The sequence below is a fragment of the Chelon labrosus genome (assembly GCF_963514085.1).
Source record: "Chelon labrosus genome assembly, chromosome: 9".
NCBI lineage: Eukaryota > Metazoa > Chordata > Actinopteri > Mugiliformes > Mugilidae > Chelon > Chelon labrosus.
In genome coordinates, this window is record NC_140359.1 from 21,342,930 (window position 1) to 21,361,124 (window position 18,195).

An 18,195-nucleotide genomic window follows, 5' to 3' on the forward strand; every position below is an offset into this window, starting at 1 on the left:
TAAAAATACAAATGCTGATAATTAAATTACAGTGTTCACGCGCGGACGATTTGTTTCTCATTTGTGATTTTTATGTGTGTATAAAATAAAAGGGTAGCCGCTACCATCCTCATTTTGGAGAAGTTAACGAGACCCTCCTCTGTAAAATTTGGCGTTCCCTCCTCAATAAAGGCCAAGTCTGTTAGATACATTCCCAGGTATGGAACACATGGAGGGTTGCAGCTGGAGGACGAGACAGAATAATGTGCATAATTGTTCCAAAGCGATTTTAATTATTATTATTTTATTTTTATTTGTTTTTTAAAAATGCAAAGCCTCACTTTTTTAGTGTCTCCCGCAGGTTTTTAAATCTTCCCTCTGAGGACACAGTCTTCTGCAGTTTGTCCATCAGGGCTTTAGTCTAGACAAGAGCACAAATACACATTAACAATCATTTGGAAAGGTTACTCCGAACAACGCAGGACAGACTGCTGCATTAACCCGCGACCACTTAGTCTTAATAAAAGATTATCTTAATAAAATCACTAAATCAAATTTGCCTCGACCAGAGTAGAACGGCGTGGTGGACAGACAGACTGACTGTCTGGTGATTGGATGATTATCGCTTTAATCGATTTAGTGTTCATGAGAATTATGCAAAGAGCAAATACTTAACATTAAGGCCTTTCTGCTTCTCTGAACAGAACAATACACAGAATTTCCAACATTTCTTTAAGCTCAAAAGAGCTATACAACTTGTGTTATGCCTTTTTCATATGAATTTTATATAACCAGACTGATGGAGAACTATCCCACCTGTTTGCTGACTTTAGCCCAGGTCTTCTTCAAGCGGTAGATTGCGCTGCGATTGAGCGCGGACGTGATCTCCAGCACGCCGTTGTAGTTGTTGAGGCAGCGACAGATGTCCGCCACAGCGACCCACTTCTCAATGGAGTTGGCCCTCGAGCCCACGTCGGTGTGGGTCATGATCTGTGACGCCACCAGGTTGCTCATCTTCAAAAAGGAAAAGAAAAGATTACACAGAAGGGCATACATCGGACGCCCGGGGGAAGAGAAAGATGACTGCAGACATTAGAAGCAGTTACGTCATTGAAGTGTTGGCTGGTTTTCATGATGTAGGGCGTCCTGTCTGTCTTATCAACCTTCATCCAGCCCTGGCCCAGGAACTCTCTGAAGAGGGAGGACAGAGACATGTGATACATTCACATGAGAGTAAAGCATAGTTACAGTTACATTAGCTAAGGCCTGTGACACGAGGGTATAATCAGATCCTCAGAGGGGGTTGATAAGGGTGTCTTGAACTAACTAAGCACCACGAGTGAAGAAGCAGGCGGTGTCTCATGAATGCTGACTTTGTTTTGTTTTTTTAAGGCCACATTTAAAACCATACTTCGGTTTTAATTATTTAAAAAGTAGCCAAGAGGTTTTCATTTCAGATCATTTTTCATAGCTTTCAGAGTTTTGAGACAGAAACAGAAAAACATCATATATCATCAAAAATCAAAACTTTAATAGCTAAATGCAAGGTGCAGCTAAAATGTAGTTGAAGGTCTTGTTTGAACTTAAATTCAAGATTAAGTAAAACTCAGTATTTTGAGGTGTACGGTTAAACTGAATGCGGAGTTTCCGTCCTCTGTTGCCCTTCTCAAAGCATACTGACTGTGCATAAATGTGAGTTTGATCATAGTGTGACAGGGTCAAGTGAGAGGACTCACTCATAGGGAATGCTCCTGAAGACGATGTGGTCCAGCAGAGTGATCTGCTCAGCCAGCTCCATCGCCGACAGAGACTCAAAGCACTCAGCCTTCGGACAGTCCGCCTAAACACGCAAACATGCGCGCATATTGTCATATGTTCACCCCGTGACACGAATAACAATCAGATATAAATATCTAATAAACAGAGGCACAGAGTGACTGTGATGAATACGGCTCATGACAGCTGCCAGTCCCCTTTGAGACCGTCACAGTCAGGAGTGTATGAATTTACCCCGTCTGCCCGCAGGTTAGGATGGTGTGGACTGATCGAGGCTTTTCACATATTACAAAGGTAATATGTGTCTGTTTGCGACTCCCAGAGATGATTAAGCCAAGATAATTAAGCAGGGGCGTCCGTGACTCCCGAATGCTCTCATCTCTGGTAACTCGTATCAGGGGTAACCAGTAAAGTATTTGCCAGAGAAGTTTATTAATACATCCGGCATCTCGCAGATAACCACATAAAAATTCAAATTCAAATTAAATGCGTCAATTTTCTGCAAGTTTGTAATAAAGCGAGGTTCTGGTTGCGCAGCAAAAGGCAAAATGTCTCTTTTAATAGTAGAACTTATTGCTGCTTAATGGATTCAATAAAACAATAAGGAGTTAATAAGAAAATCTGATCTTTATACGCAGCCATTTTCTCACCATCTGTAAGATGTCCTCTATTCTCAGTTGGGCGTCTTCCTGTTCGTCTTGAGAAAGGGCACTAGGACACAGGGAATGGGACAATACAGCACAGAATAAAATACAATCCAATGTTAGAAACATGCATTTTAAAGATTGTAGTGACAAGTAAGTATCTGGTCGTTGACAGACATGAATCATACAAGTTCACCATCGACCACTCCTCTGTCTCCCCCTCCCCCCAGGTTAAGAGTCTGGGTGTCATCCTCGACAGCACATTATCTTTCCAATCCCATATCAATAACATCACCCGGTCTGCATATTTCCACCTACGCAATATTAATCGCCTTCGCCCCTCTCTTTCTCCTCACTCCACTGCCATTCTGGTACACAGCCTTGTCACCTCCCGCATCGACTACTGCAACTCCCTTCTCTTTGGTCTACCTCACAAATACCTCCATAAACTCCAACTGGTTCAGAACTCCGCAGCTCGGATCATCACCAGAACCCCTTCCACCCACCACATCACCCCTATTCTGCAGCAACTCCACTGGCTCCCGGTCAAACTCCGCATTGACTTCAAAATCCTCCTGTTTACATTCAAGGCCATCCACAATCTTTCCCCTCCGTATCTGTCCGAACTCCTCAACATCGCCACCCCTTCCCGTTCCCTCAGATCTGCATCGTCTGTCCACCTCTCTGTCCCTCCCGCCCGCCTCGTCACCATGGGGAGCAGGGCTTTCAGCCGCTCTGCCCCTCAACTCTGGAACTCACTCCCACCGGACCTCAGGAACTTGGACTCTCTCACACTCTTCAAATCAAGACTAAAAACTCACCTATTCCGAACTGCCTACCCAACATAACCATCTTCATTGTCTCTTCTTATCTGTTTCTTATTTCTTCTTAGTGTTTTTTTTATTATTATTTATATGTTGTACGGTGTCCTCGAGTGCCCAGAGAGGCGCCTCCAAATAAAATGTATTATTATTATTATTATACAAGTCCTAATCAAACTCCAACTCCACACCAGTCTTGTAGAACCGAAGAAGCTACTTGATGGGTGGCAAAACATGTTTTTGGATTGCGTATACTGCTTCGTGCACATGCTTGTATGTTTGTACGTGTGCATGTTTTTGAGGATGCTGCACCTTAGTATGTTGGCAGTGGCTTTTCTCTCCTGAGGGAGAAGGTCTGGATCTCGGAGCACCTCCTCCAGCAGGCAGATCACCGACATCTTCAGCTCCCCGTTCATCTCAAAGTCCTGAACAGAGACACAAAGAAACTTTTGACATTCGAAATGACGCGAGAGACGTTAAAGGGAACCCAAGCCTGATTCTGATCTAAACTCTAAATCCAGACCGTAATCAAGTTAAAACAATAGAAAAATATATAATTTTCACATCCCAAACTACTATAAACCCATACTTTTATTAATAGTCTAATGATATAATAAAGTAAATTAAAGAGACAGCTACCACCATCAGTATCTTATTTTGTACGTCATCATATCTCTCTGCAAGCAGAAGACGACTCCACACGTATGTGAAACTGAACTGTATGTGACTCCATTCTCTCCGTTAGTGTATATCTTCCATCTCCTGCCCCGACTAATCATCAGTCACTGCCATATGATCCTAGTTCATTACAGTCTTTAGACTTTCTTTTCCTCCTATTTACCATTTCACTCCCATCCCAATTTAACTCCTGTTCAAAGGTCAGTTCTAACAAGCTCCTTCTGTTCTCTGGTCTCTAAACGATAAATGCGAGTGGGTGTGTACATGTGTGTTTGTGCTCGCCTGTGTGCTAATAAGCTGACTAAAGCTCGCCTGTCATCACAGCGTTTGGCATTATTGGAGAAAAATGCATAAAACAGATCGATGCCGTTAGACCGGAAGGGCCGGTGTGCCGAGAGCCGGGCAATTACCTTGATGTTCAATTCATTACGCATTGGTTCTTTAGCAGAAGAGTAGGCAGGCTGAGCTGGCTGTCCACTTGAAACGGCAACAATATTTGGAGTGTGTGTGTGTGTGTTTGTGTTTGTGTGCATGTGGCTGTTTACATGATCAAGCGAGCGCAGTGGAGCAGAGAGAGAAAGCATCAGTCACCAGCATTAATGAGACCACGGACTCAGATCACCGGAGCAAGAGAGCGGACCCAACAAACACACACACACACACCCACACACACACACACACACCCGCAAACACACACACGGACAAACCTGTGAGTGTTTTGAGACCCAGTGGCGCAGCACGTTGAGAACTCGGTTAGTTGCAGCTCGGCGGATGATGAACTCCTTATCACAGGTTCTTTCAGAGTTCGTAAACACTGGGAGGAAAATTAAAGGCAAAGCAAAATGAGGCATTCTGAAAAATGAACTCAATATCGTGACAAAAACTGAGGTAAGTGTCCTCCAACCATTTTCTAGTCCTTTCACAATAAGAAATTGCAGTAAAAACTCTTGCAGTATTTCGACTAAACAGAGTAGAGTTTCACTGCTGGGTAGGAATCTAAGAAATCCGGCTTTATGCTTATAATAATGAAAGTTTAAAGGCATAATCTGTCAAGGTATTGTTATTTCTACTACGTAACTGCACAAACCACTGTATTTCATAGCAACGCAATATATTATGAGCTGGGTATAGGTTTTCATGTTATGTCCTAATCTCCACAGCAGCAAAAACACTGTAATAAAGTGAACAAAATAAGAGGTTTCCTATTGATACCTCCTACATTTTGAGTCCTGCAGCCTGTAATTATGACTCCTTTAAGCATTGATGACTATTGCAAACTGAGACAAGAAATAAAATGCCTTTTGTTCTGGATGACTATGCCCACTTTTAGCTTTCAGATTTGACTCCTTTAACATTCACCTTAAACACCACATCCGTTCTTTAGCCGAAGCTCTACAGTATACTTAATCACACTGAGTGTGAGGGTATGAGTGCGTTCAGTACCTGGTGGTGTACCGTGTCCGGCCGCGGCTGTGGCAATAGCGAAGGCCGAGGCAGGGGAGACTGAGCAGCGTGAGTTCTCCCCTGACTGGACTGCAGATGCACAGATACGTAATTATCATCAGTGGCTGCAACAGCGCTGTTACAGTACTATTGTTATTGCTCAGGGAATAAAAAATGAGCTTTTATTGCGCTTTAACATAATAGAACACGATTACAACGACCACAAACTAAAGCAACTGTCTGCATTGTGACTTATTCCTTTAGCTCAGTGGCGGTTCTACATTGAATTACGCCCCGGGCGAGACCCCCTCCGAGCGCGCCACAAAATAGAGTTGTAGCAAATGGCATACCTACAGATATGAAAATTCCTTTGGCTAATTACAGGACCAAACGTGATGGAAATAAATAATACCTGAACTTGTACCAGTTTTGTTGCAAAGCACAATCTTACGGTGAAATTAGATCTGGTGTTTGTTAAGACGAATTACTGTTGTATAAGCATTGCAAGCATCAAAGCAAAAAGGCTAACAAACGTATACCAACAATTAACATTAGCCCTTCATTCATGACATGGATACTGTAATCATACAAAGAGAACATAGCATACCTTTATCTTTTCTTTTTTTCCTAAACCGGTCACCTGATGGCTTTGACCTTTTTCTGTCCATCTCTGTTTATTTGACACTCGACAATCAACAGATTTCCATCCCCCAACGCTGTCACTCACGACAACAAGTCAAGAGTAAACCAATTCACCTTGGTGACCACATAATCATTTTGTATTACCTATTTTTATTTGGCCATTTCACACAATTCATAAATACAAAAACGTGCAGAAATTATAGGCCTGTATTTATAATATTATGAATGAAATATGCGTTATATGGAAGAAAGTCAAGGTGTGACTGACTTTAGCCCTTTTATACAGTGGACCCCCCCATCCGTTCAGTTTGGGAGAGACCCAGAGGTGAACTGTCCCCCGCGCCCCCCTCCCCTTTCTCTTTCTCACACACAGCTTCTGTGCACGGCACCTTCTCAGCAAGCAGGGGCGCCTGCAGCTGCAGGGGGCGACAATTTGCCAATTCCCCACACAGATATGACAGATAATAGAAAACCATGTAGCGGCGCAGATTTATTTGTTTATTTTTTTCCAAGTGCTCGTGCCGCCCCCCTTGTGTCATGAAAAAATGCCGCCCCGGGCGGCTGCCCGGTTCGCCCATGCCTAAAACCGCTACTGCTTTTGCTAGACATAAAACTCATTCATTCATCTCCTGTACCCGCTTATTCCTGTTAAGGGTCGCGGGGTCTGCTGGAGCCTATCCCAGCTGTCATCGGGCGAGAGGCGGGGTACACCCTGGAAAGGTCTCCAGTCCATCGCAGGGCTAACACAGAGAGACAGTCAACCATTCACACTCACATGCACACCTACAGCCAATTTAGAATCACCAATTAACCTAATGAGCATGTCTTTGGAGGGAGGGAGGAAGCCGGAGTACCTGGAGAGAACCCACGCAGACATAGGGAGAACATGCAAACTCCACACAGAAAGGACCCAGTCAGCCCATGGATTCGAACCCGGGACCTTCTTAGACATAAAATTGTCTATTGTATTATTTCATGTTTGTGGATCTTTCTGTATTGAGATTCCTAGTGTAAATACTTGTGCATTTGATATACTTTAAATGAAAATGAGATGTACACGTTCATCTTTTATGAACTTTAGAGTCATGTATGTAATAATGTAATTATAAACTGCAACGAAAAGCAGCACAAGTTGCTTCTAGATATATATGACACTACCACAAACTATCAGAGGGCCCATTTATACTATGGTCTAATGTATGAGTTTTGATTTAACAGACGTATACCTCCAAGGTTGGGACTTTTTGCTTGACTCTCCAGAGTTACCTGTCAGCGGGAACAGCACAGCCCACTGAAAAGGCCTCTGGCCATGTCACAGCGGTGTGGTTGTTGTGAGTCACAGACCACACAGTCACACGCAGAGAGTCTTACCTCCGGGCTGCCTGTAGCGGAGGTGTCGAGGTGTAGAAGGAGAGCGACATGGAGACATGTCTCCTGCTTCACTGCCCTGTGGAGACTCTGGGATGATTTTCTCCAGTGAGACGGATTCGAGCACAGCTAGACGGAAGGAGAGGAGAAGATGGACGAGATTAACAATGACAATGGAAATGATTGCGGTGATTACTGCTCGCGTTCTGCTGGACAGGACACCTTCATCACACACATGAAGAGGTCATTAAAACCAGTGTAGAGCATTAAGACTATCCGGTTGTTCCCTGCACATCGTGTGTCCAAGTACGTCTTATTTACTGTATAACCTGCTTTCATATAGGGAAATATGCATGTTTAATATTTGATTAAATTGTACTCCAAATGTATTTCTATTCTATTAATACCTGTGTTTGTGCATGTTGTGCTTACTCGGTATACAGTATATGTAATTTCTTGCCAGTAAACTCAGTCATCTACAACCATGAGAAGTTTCACCTGATGACTCTTCATCATACTCAGAATCTCATGCTCACAAACAGTACGCACATACATACAAACTCTTAAACGAAGCGACTAATTAAGAGTCAAAGAAATTGACAGCATCCACAAGAGGTGAGAGCGGTTTGATGGAGCAAATGCTAATGGGTTTTTGTCTCCTTCTGAGAGGTTAGCAGCTGTCACGCATGGACGCACTTATCGGCAGGCTCTTCTCCGGCACACGCTCGTACATACTCTGTGTGTGTGCACATGCTAATGAGGGTCTAACTGCAGATGCCCTGACGCCATCTCCCTCCAGCCTGAGAGGGCTGTTTAACGCTGCCATTAGAAGATCTGAGCGTGTGTAGTGGGAAGTCAGCTTAGCTCACTCCAGCACACAAATGTAAGGAGATAATGATGTCCCACCAGGCGCTTGTTCTGCTCTTGTAAGGGAACACTTCACACTGTGTCCTTTGATGAGTGACCTGCAGCTCATTTCAGCGGAAGTAGTAGAAGTTCTGGCATGGATTACATACATGCAGAGCAGGCTGCACATGGTATCTAAGTGCACATGGCCACACGGCAATCACAGTCTGGGAGAAGAGAAGGTCAAAGTGGATGGTTTTGCACACTGAAAATCTGCAGTATCCAAACTATTTTATATGAGTCTGAAGAATCTTTTGATCTTTTTACTAAGACTGCCGTAAGGAGATCATCAATACATGTTTGCACAGACTTTGAAGTGTGGTCTAGTTTTGTAATGTGGGTTAATAGTAAACTTAAACCTCCTGAGAGTCTTGTTTTTTTTTGTTTTTTATTTTACCTCCAGTGGTTAAACAATTCACCTTGCTGTAGAGACGTAGTTGTGTACTACAGGGAGTAGAGCGCTGCAGCATCTCTCTTGGTTACAGATACAACAAAGCACCCTTGTGAGCACGTCTTACCACATGTCAGGGATTGCAGCAGTAAAATCCTGTTCAGCCTCCTGGTTGGTTTCCCAATAACACCTGGTTTAATCAGTATTTTACAACTTTGATAAATCAATCGATAGTCAGTACTGATACAGACACATTCCAACAAAACCCAGCTCTAATGTTCTATAAATGCTTTTGCAGCATATTCGTGTGGAAACTATATAATATACCTCTGCGAATGCTCCGGCGTAGTTTCCCACAGAAGGGGTCAATCCTGGGCACCTCCTCTCCCTCCGCAGAAGGGCAGGGACTCTGGTCGGGGGACGAGGGAATGGGAGGAGCTTGGTCCTGCGGTGACTTGGAGTTGTTGGGTGGTGGAGAGGTGGAAGATGGAGGAGGAGGAGAGCACGTAGTCGGGGTTGGGGTCTGGGGCGTCGGAGTCTGTGGGGTGTGGGCAGACGTGGGGCTGCTTCCCGCAGACTGGGATGTGTTGTAGTTGATAGGGGAGCCGGACAGAGGACTGGTCAGGTCAAGGCCCCCGACCCTGGCGGTGATCGGGGAGTGGAGGGAAAGCTTCCGTGTTCGGACGGGGGAGGAGGTGCGGGACTGGATGGACAGAGGAGGAGGGGAGGAGAACTTGCGGCAGAGACGAGGAGATTTGTCATTTATGTGCTCGCCACCTCGATTATTTTGATTGGTGGCAAAAAACAACTCCAAGGACCTGAAAGGGGAAAAGGCAATATGATAGGATATTAAAAAAGCAATAAAAAAAGAGCCTGGGGAAAAGGAGACAGGGATAAAATAGAAGCATGTAATTGTAGGCCATTAAAATAAGCCTTTACTTGTCCCTATTCCACAAACTGTAAAAGGGTCTTTAGCAAATGGGGTTTGTCAGATAGTTTTTCTTGTACTAGAGATCAATATCCGGTTCAGAGTCAGATTACAACTACGGTATACAGTATATTACAGTATACAGTATATATGTGAGAGCCATTCAGGGCTAAATCTGACCCATTTAGCTATTGTAGCTATTCAGAGTGACTTATAACGAGTGGGCACATACAGTGCAGTCAAAAGGTATTAGAACAGTTACACAATTCCCATTATGATGTGTGTGTACTCTCTGAGCTGGAAATAAAACAATATCTTTGAGGTTACCCTGGTGATTTTTAGCTAATTTTACAATGTTTTCCTCCATATTGGATGAACAGTGCTGGAACATGATATTTTTGAGGACCTGGTTTCCCAGTTTCAAAGAACAGGACGTAGCAGGACACTGATGAACAAACTTAATGCTGCCCTTATCAGGATGAGCACACAAGAAACTAGACTAGCAGCTCTCCTTGTTGGTTTCATTCAACTGTTTCCAATGTTAAACTACCTGTTGATCAAACTGTAAAATTTAGCAGAAGATCCTAATAGTTCCTTCGCTTGGTGGAGACAAAAACAGAGATACATATGCATCAAGTAAAGAAAACATAACTCCAAACAAATGGTAATGCTGCTTTGACTCGGAAAGTTGTACATTTTATTTTTTAGATGATTGTTCTGCTGCCCTGCCATCAAACCGGCGGACTACTTATACAAAGGGCAGAAACTGTTCATCAAATGTGAATGGAAAACTGTGATTTTAGTGACAGATGGCGTGCCTAAAACAGGAACATCGTTGTAGTTTAGAAAAGAAAACATCCATCTTTAATTGCAGACTACATTTGCCCCATTTAAACGCCTTATTTACCAGGCAGTGAAAGTGTAAAAGCTTTAATGAACGAGCATTTTGGTTATCAATTTTGTGATGACATTAGTGCTACTCGGAGAGTCGTGCTTGGAGAGCTTCCATCAAGGGAGGGGTAATCATGCATAGATAAACACAGCCATCATTTATTCGCACAAGTCTCTTATTTAGCAAGAACTAGAGGAACAAATTGCATACCGGATAGAGAGAGGGGCCAGAGAAATGAAAGGAAGGTAAGGAGAGGAAAGATAAAAGAAGCAAAGAAGAGAAGAATGCCGAAGAACCTGGAAACAAGCAACGGGAAAAGAGGATGCAAGCAGTAGATGACGCTTAAGAGAAAGGCTGAACACTGACTAAAGAGGAAGAACAATAAGGGCAATCAAAATGCTAACAAAGAGAAAATACAGCCTAAAGGAAGTGACGCTCCGGTGAAGGTCATGCTACATAACAGCTGCAGAGTTCACAATTGCAATTTTTCTCCCAAATCCTTTCAAATTTTAATGCATCTAAATGCTACAAACTGGTGGATTTGCAGGCAGACTAAAAGGGAAAGTCATGCATCAGTTAAGTATCAGACCAAAGAGGAGAAGAACAGGCAGGATAAGAAGGAAAGAGTCAGTGAGAGAGAAGTGAAGAGACAGTTACTTGGACTGATCCATGGCTATCTTCTTGATCTTCAGACTGTAGTCAGGACAAATAGATGAGATGGACAGACGGTCAAATGAGTGGTACTGCGGCCTGTAGAGTCGGAGGGGACATGAAGAAACAAGGGAGATGGGTGACACAAAAAAATGATTAAATGGATGTGGGTTTGATGGTTGGATTGTAACATGAAAACGCAAGTACGGATGAGGGAAGATGACGGACGAATGGATTGCTTGGAAGGGGAAAGGTGCGTTGGTGGGGGCAGAGACTGGCAGCATGTGTTCAGTCTCCCAGATGTTGACGGAGAAAAATCCAGCGCAAAAGTGGCACAGAGGGCTCTAGTCACAACAGTGATTAGTGCAAAATGTTTATAATCTCAGTTTAGCATGTCAGCACTCATTAATTATTAAAGCTAAACCAATAATGAGGTTAATAAATGTTATTCATTTTTAATTTAGCAAATATTTGTTCAAAATCCTATATATTTAATATTTAACCTAGGAAGGTTGAAGGTTTAACAGTCAGGAGATAAACAGTGTCAATCCCCCAAATAACTGAAGTGATGGTTTGACTACCTGTAAAGCTACGCCACTGGCACGGATAAAAAAACACCAAAATGATTAAGAAACCATTGAAAAACAATAAGTGGTGTCCTCTTTAGAATTTTATACAGTCTCCCTGAAGAAAGAAAGAAGGTGAGAATACTAAAAGGTTTAAGAAAAATTACTTGCTCCTCTCCTGCACACCTCTGGTCCCTGGATACCAAACACGATTGTAATGCCTGATTGTGAGCCTAAAGCAGGAACATTAGCATAGTTTAGAGAAAAAAGAAATCTATATTTTATTACACGTATACAAAATCTTAGTTTTAAATTCTGTATTATAACCTTTTTTCGTTGTCAATTTGGTGCTGACATTAGTGATGAGAGCTACATCTTGTAAGAAAGAGGACTTGCTCCCACTACCCTTCCTGCTACACCTCTGGTCCCTGGATACCTCTTCTCTTCCAGTGAAGGCAGGCTTAACCTACAACCCTGCCCCTGGGCAGAGGAACAGGAAGGTTTAACTTAAGTAAGCCGTGGAAGGAATATAAACACACAACTCTGATGCAGCCAGGGATTTAGTGAAAGAGAGAGCATCGGAAAAGTAGATAAAGAGAGGGGGAAAGAGAGAGAGACGCCTGATGTGACACAGCGTATCTGTATCTCTGGCTGTGCCAAAAACTTGGTTGAAGCATCTGTTCTGTTGGCCTTCAAACACGGGCCTGTATGTAGTCCAGCCAGTATGCGTCCAACCTTGTGGGCAGAGGTGCAAAACAACAAACGGCGAACCACATCTAACGGCCTCATTCACAGATTAAAATAAAAAGAGGGGGATGCTATTAAAACACTGCCAGAACACCCAGGCGACACCAATACACATCGTTGTGCGAGTATTTGTGCTTGTATAAGCACGAACTCACCCAAACCCGGCATAAACAGCTGTGCATATGTTTGTAAGAAAATAATCCAAAGCATAAACAGAAGAGGTGCAGACGCCTCAGTGGTAGCAACGACTGTAAAACAGTGTGCGACTCTGTCTGCGTCTGCCCTTTTCTGTGTCAGAGAATGCACATTTGTGTGAATGAAGGTTAAGACCTGATCGGTATGGAAGAGAAGGGCTTCTTGTAGATGTCGGCCAGTTTGTCCATGACCACCGCTGCCGTGGTGAAGATCCTGTACGTGTGCAGGAAGGTGTTGAGGAAGTCGATGGAGAGGAAGCGCAGGTCGGTCAGCCTCTCCAGCAGCCGCTCCACGCTGGCGTAACGGATCTGGGGGACCTTGCAGGAGTTGAGCGTCTTGCTGAAGCAAATGTCAACATCATCTTTATGGAGACGCACATCGGATCTGATGGATACACACGTACACACATACACACACACACATAACCAGGCATGGGTGACTGCTGGGCCCACTAAGCAAGTAAAAGGTTATGAAAGTAACTGAGCGGGAAAATAAACAGCCAAGTAAGAGAGAAATTAATCCAAAACCCACATATTTCAAAGTAAGAGAAATAAGAGAATACTGTCAAGCAAGTTTCAGCAACAGAATGAGTAAAAACGAAAAAAGCAAAATACGTAACAATTTACTTAATATTTTTACCAAGGTAGGACATTAACTTTAGCATGCATGGTATGAAGAGATAAAAACACTTACTTGATCATGTGAGGCACAGTGACTTTAGAGTTCTCCTCAAACACACTAGTCATCAAGCCATTACAGCGGATGTTATCAATGCACTACAGGTACAGAGAAGAGGGGAAAACGCTGAGAATATTTGCAAATACTTTTCATGTATGATTAATTTACACCACATAAAACATGTCAGTGGAAAACTGACCCTTTAGATTTGAAACTAAGGCAGAGAAATGATTTGAAACTGTTTCAAAAGTCTGGTGGTGAAAGAAAAGAAGCCATTTATAACTGTCAGTGTATTTTTTTTTGTCTGACGAGAATTAATGAAGTGTGACACGCTTGTGTGGTGTTACTGTGTTTGTAAAGTACTGAGGCAGTGAGCTGAGCTCAGCCCTGGGGAACCGCACCACAGTCTGTGTTTACTTATCACTAAGCCTTCTCAATGCCCAGCAGAGACATGCGCTCGCTATTTCGAGGTTCTTGTTATTCCGTGTTTGTCTGGGTGTGTGATTTGTGTGCGATTTGTGTGTTACCTGGCTAATATCGCTTGTCCACGCGGCCTTCTCTTGCCTCGACGGGGCCAGTAACACCACAGTGAATGAGGGCGAGTCTGATGGCTCCACTACCAGCTTAAAGTCCAGTTGACCAAACACCTGACCGCCAGCTTTGGCTGTGGTTTTACAGTGCAATAAACACACACAAACACACACAGGGTCAATTAAGTAGACCTGCTATCTCTCTCTTCTATGCACCCCAGAGGCTTAAGTGTAAAAGTGAAACCACAGTGTGCACATGCATGAGGTTGTCTCAACACTTGAATGTTTCATGTGTAGCTGTTTCATCAGTCACGCTGCTTGCAAAATAAATTGTCTGGGGGGGGAAAAAAATAATGGGTGCACAATATGAAAAGTTCAACGCTTGACATTTAAAGGGGTGAGAGTCTGATATTTAAAGGGAAGTCATTTCTGGACACTTATCATCTGACATCCAATTAACCTCCAGGAGGGGTTAAGGGCCTAAATGAGGCGATAAGAGCTGCCGACAATGTGGATGCTTCATAGATGCAGTGAACTTACACTCCTCGTCATTGGCGTCTGGTTCCTCGATAAGCGTGCAGTCAATTAGGGACAAAACTCCGCCTTGCTGCAAGAAGAGGTAACATGCACAGTTTGTTGGTATTTTGGATAAAACTTGCTGCTGAATTACAAATTTGTAGTTACACTACTCAGGTACTCTCACCTTGAGAAGGTGTAGTTTACCGCCGGAGCTGCGAGTGCAGACGAGGAAGTGTTTGGTGAAGAGAAAACACTGCCTTTCCCCTTCTTTCTTCAGAGAGAGAGACCCCAGGCGGACTTTACTTAGTTTCCCTCGCTCCACCGATGGCAGCTGGATCAGAGAGCCTGTGGAGCAGAAGGGGCCACAGGATTACATTACATTTCATTAAGCTGACACTAAGCCCAGGGCTGTGTTTACAGAACATTTGCAGAGTCACAAACATGTGTGCTGTATGTAACATGTTTCCACACATGGTCGTGGTTTGTGCTTCTGGCATGAGGAGTAGAAGATTGTCAAAATGTTTAGTGGCAAGGTTGGTGGAAGCAGACAGTGTATGACTTCCTGTCTGTTTTTTAATCTTCGTGGATTAACAGGATTGACAGGAAGTCATGCACTGTCAAAACTGCTGTCGGTAATTTATCTTCTGATGTGTGACTCAGCTGCAACGAGAAAATCACAGACTGCTCTCACGTGTAGTTGTAAAGCAATTTGCCGGATGCTTCACTTACTAGCAGTTGTTATTGCTCAATAATGAACACCTTACGTGGAAAAATTGGACCTGACTTTATCTGTTATCTGAGTAATTCTGACTAATCAGATTCACCGTGAGCACTGTTGGAGATGTCATTCAACAGAATTAAGGATTAGCGAGATTTAAAGCTTTATGAAAAACGACACAAAAAAGAATTCATGCAGTGCATTTAACATAAAGGTGTGACTTAGTTTTGTTTGATAGGTAATGTTTTTTGGTTCTGTCACAATGACTTCATTACATTAGGAATCTAGCATACACTGATCAGCTACAACATTAAAACCACTGACAGGAGAAGTAAATAACATTGACCATCTTGTGACAATTCACTGTTCTGCTTGGAAACTTTTGGACCTGGCATTCATGAGATGTAGGTAGAAATCTTAGAAACAAATACTGTCCACTGATGACAAGCTGACAGGCACAAAGGCCTTACTTTCCACCAAACCTCCAGAGCTGTGCAGTTGTTGAGTATTTGCTGTGCGCTGAGGAAGACTCACCCTGCCTGACGAAGGTCTGGCTGGTGTCCAGCAGGATGTCACAGCCCTCCACTATCATCCTCTCTATGGCCAGGTTCTTCCGGATGTTTTCTGTGTCACTCACCTCGTCATGCATGACTCTGGCCACACAAACTCAAGACAGTTAGCTCGGCATTCACTATAAAGATACATCATAAAAGTGGACGAGAACCTGGCACATACCTGGACAGTTCCTCTAATTTGGACTTGGCAAATTCAAGACTCTTGCGCTCCACATGCTCATGAGGTGTGTGGGCCAGTAACTCATGTAAGGTGATGATGTAACGGGGAATCTTGAGAAAATAAAACAATCGATTAAAAAGGAATAATAAATGTAGCCAAGATGGTATGTTTGCGAATGAGTGAGTGTGACGGTGCCCAGGATGTACCTGGAACATGGGGTATGTGAGGAAGGTCTCGAGCATCCTTCCCTCGCAGGCGGCGTTAGACTCGTACTGCTTCAGCAGCTTGTCAAAGTCTCTGTTCTGCTTACAGTTGGCCAGAACCTGCAGGCTGTACTGATGGTTACGCACAAACTCCTGGTAGATGTTCAGCATCGGCAGCAGGATGTCGAATAGGTCAGCTGGGAACAACAAAAAAAACACACACACACAAATAAAGTCAAATGAGCGTAAAAATGCTTCTTCTGTCAAGGCAATGAAAGAAAACTACAGAAAATCAATTGCCACATATCATGGATGCTTATATCATTAAAATCACACTGGGTTGGATGTTAAATATATTATTAATAGTAATAATAAGACAACAGAGAACCTAATAGTACTACAGAAAACGTGTCTCATAAAACACACGGTTTAAAAGCTACATTAGGTGTTGGTGTCAGATAAGTGTGATGTTTAACCAGCAGACCGTTCTCTTTTTGAATTTGTCACAAGTAATTTGCTGCCACGTCTTTCAGCAGTCTGTCTCCTAGGTGATGCTTATCTGCTGAGGCGCCTTTTGTTTTAGGAGAGGAAATGGTGGGGTGCCTTCTGCTCAGGGTGCTCATTGTCTGCCGTGACAATGACTGCGCTCGTTGGAGACTGAGATAGGGAAATGTGCGTGCGCTTGTGAATACGGCAGTAAGACGTCAAGACTGACGCCTGAATGAGGCAAACTGGATGCTGACAATCAGTGAAAGCCTGACCTTGATGTGACTGAGTGGCTGCAGATAGTGCGAGTGCAGTGTGTATTTGTGTGTTTGGTCAAGTGACGGCTTACCCAGCACCAGAGTCGGCCAGTTGGCTATCCTCGCCTTCAAGCCTTGATGGAAAATCTCGTGCAGGAACATGATGGTCTCACTGAAGACACATAGTAAAAAGGAGGTTTTATTGCTGCGGTTATCTGTCTCCGCTTGAGCCTCCTGCATAATTAACACCTCAGAGACTGATTTAAAAGCAAAGACGGACAAAATATGTTGGCCGATCCCACACAAACACACGCACCTGTTGAGGAAGATGCTGCTCACATCGTCATGGCTGATGGGGGGTTTCTTGGAGCTGGCAGCCATCCTCAGAGGTCTGAGGAAAAAGTTGACCAGGATGTAGAGCTGGTGGACATACCTGTCATCACACGAACACACAGACAAATATGCATTACTTAAATTAACATATATTTGAGCGATTATGCTTCAATAAGACAATATTAAATAGAGTACTGGTATTTCCAATAATGCAATATATCTAAAGGTTTTTATTTGCAAATCTCTGAGAGATTTGTTGCCTTTTTCTCCATATATGGAAACGTGTTTTGAACATCTTTTAAAAGTTAATTTAGTTGCATTAATTTAAATAAATGCTGTGACGCTTTGCATAAGCAGAACAGAGAAAATGAGCAGCAATTTTTAATCCACGATCTTTTGTAAAACGTGACAAATCAGCCCCCATCTCTACTCTCTGGTACTTTGGTAATATAAATCTGTATAGAGGTATGTCATGTCTTCAAAATAGCAGCAGGAGACTGGATTTATCAGAATTAGAGTGGGTGTTGACAAAGCGAGGTAAGATGCAAAAACCCTGTAAGTCCTACTATTTCCATAACACAGTATTTGCACAACTATCTGGAATGCTCTCATAAAAGTAGAGATATTAAAATCACTTGCGCTTTTGTCAACATTGTAACACAAATGTCTTTCTAATCTCTATCTTTATCACAGTGTCACGCAATCCTATTGTACGGCGCTTACAGTATAACACGTCATTAACAGCTTCCTTCTGTGGGCAATCAATCAAACAACCGGCACGGCGAGCTAGATTAACATCATACACTGCAAAGCCTGACAGAAGCTTTCTACAGTGTGCGCCGTTACTCTAGGCATAATGTATTTACATACTCTGTCTCTGCTTCCACCATATTGAAGACGATCTGGTTCCTCTTCCTCATGCTCTCAGCGTGAGGAGAGCAGATGTAGTCCTGGACAATGATCTTCCACTTCCTCCGACAGAGCCAGCCCCGCATGAAGCTCTGCACCTGGAGACACGACAGACACAAACAGAGCTTTTAAGCAAGAATGCATGTGACATGGATATATAGTGTGTGTATGCACATGTTGGCAATCAACACGCAGCGTGC

At 43.3% G+C, this 18,195-nt stretch overlaps 1 protein-coding gene across 1 annotated transcript in view; it reads right to left on the reverse strand.

Annotated features, from left to right (window-relative positions):
• Positions 1 to 18,195, reverse strand: part of LOC311492800 (ras-specific guanine nucleotide-releasing factor 2-like) — a gene marked incomplete at its 5' end in the record, with an annotated part of 37,780 nt that overhangs the window by 2,665 nt on the left and 16,920 nt on the right. Inside the window, 23 exon segments of the mRNA XM_084551213.1 lie at positions 105 to 222; positions 321 to 400; positions 796 to 993; positions 1,086 to 1,170; positions 1,716 to 1,819; positions 2,406 to 2,466; positions 3,533 to 3,645; positions 4,606 to 4,712; positions 5,342 to 5,431; positions 7,355 to 7,480; positions 8,976 to 9,466; positions 11,126 to 11,218; positions 12,763 to 13,011; positions 13,321 to 13,403; positions 13,833 to 13,969; positions 14,376 to 14,442; positions 14,539 to 14,699; positions 15,607 to 15,725; positions 15,808 to 15,917; positions 16,014 to 16,207; positions 16,846 to 16,925; positions 17,070 to 17,186; positions 17,957 to 18,093. Of these exon segments, the coding sequence (XP_084407339.1) occupies positions 105 to 222; positions 321 to 400; positions 796 to 993; positions 1,086 to 1,170; positions 1,716 to 1,819; positions 2,406 to 2,466; positions 3,533 to 3,645; positions 4,606 to 4,712; positions 5,342 to 5,431; positions 7,355 to 7,480; positions 8,976 to 9,466; positions 11,126 to 11,218; positions 12,763 to 13,011; positions 13,321 to 13,403; positions 13,833 to 13,969; positions 14,376 to 14,442; positions 14,539 to 14,699; positions 15,607 to 15,725; positions 15,808 to 15,917; positions 16,014 to 16,207; positions 16,846 to 16,925; positions 17,070 to 17,186; positions 17,957 to 18,093 (3,120 nt within the window).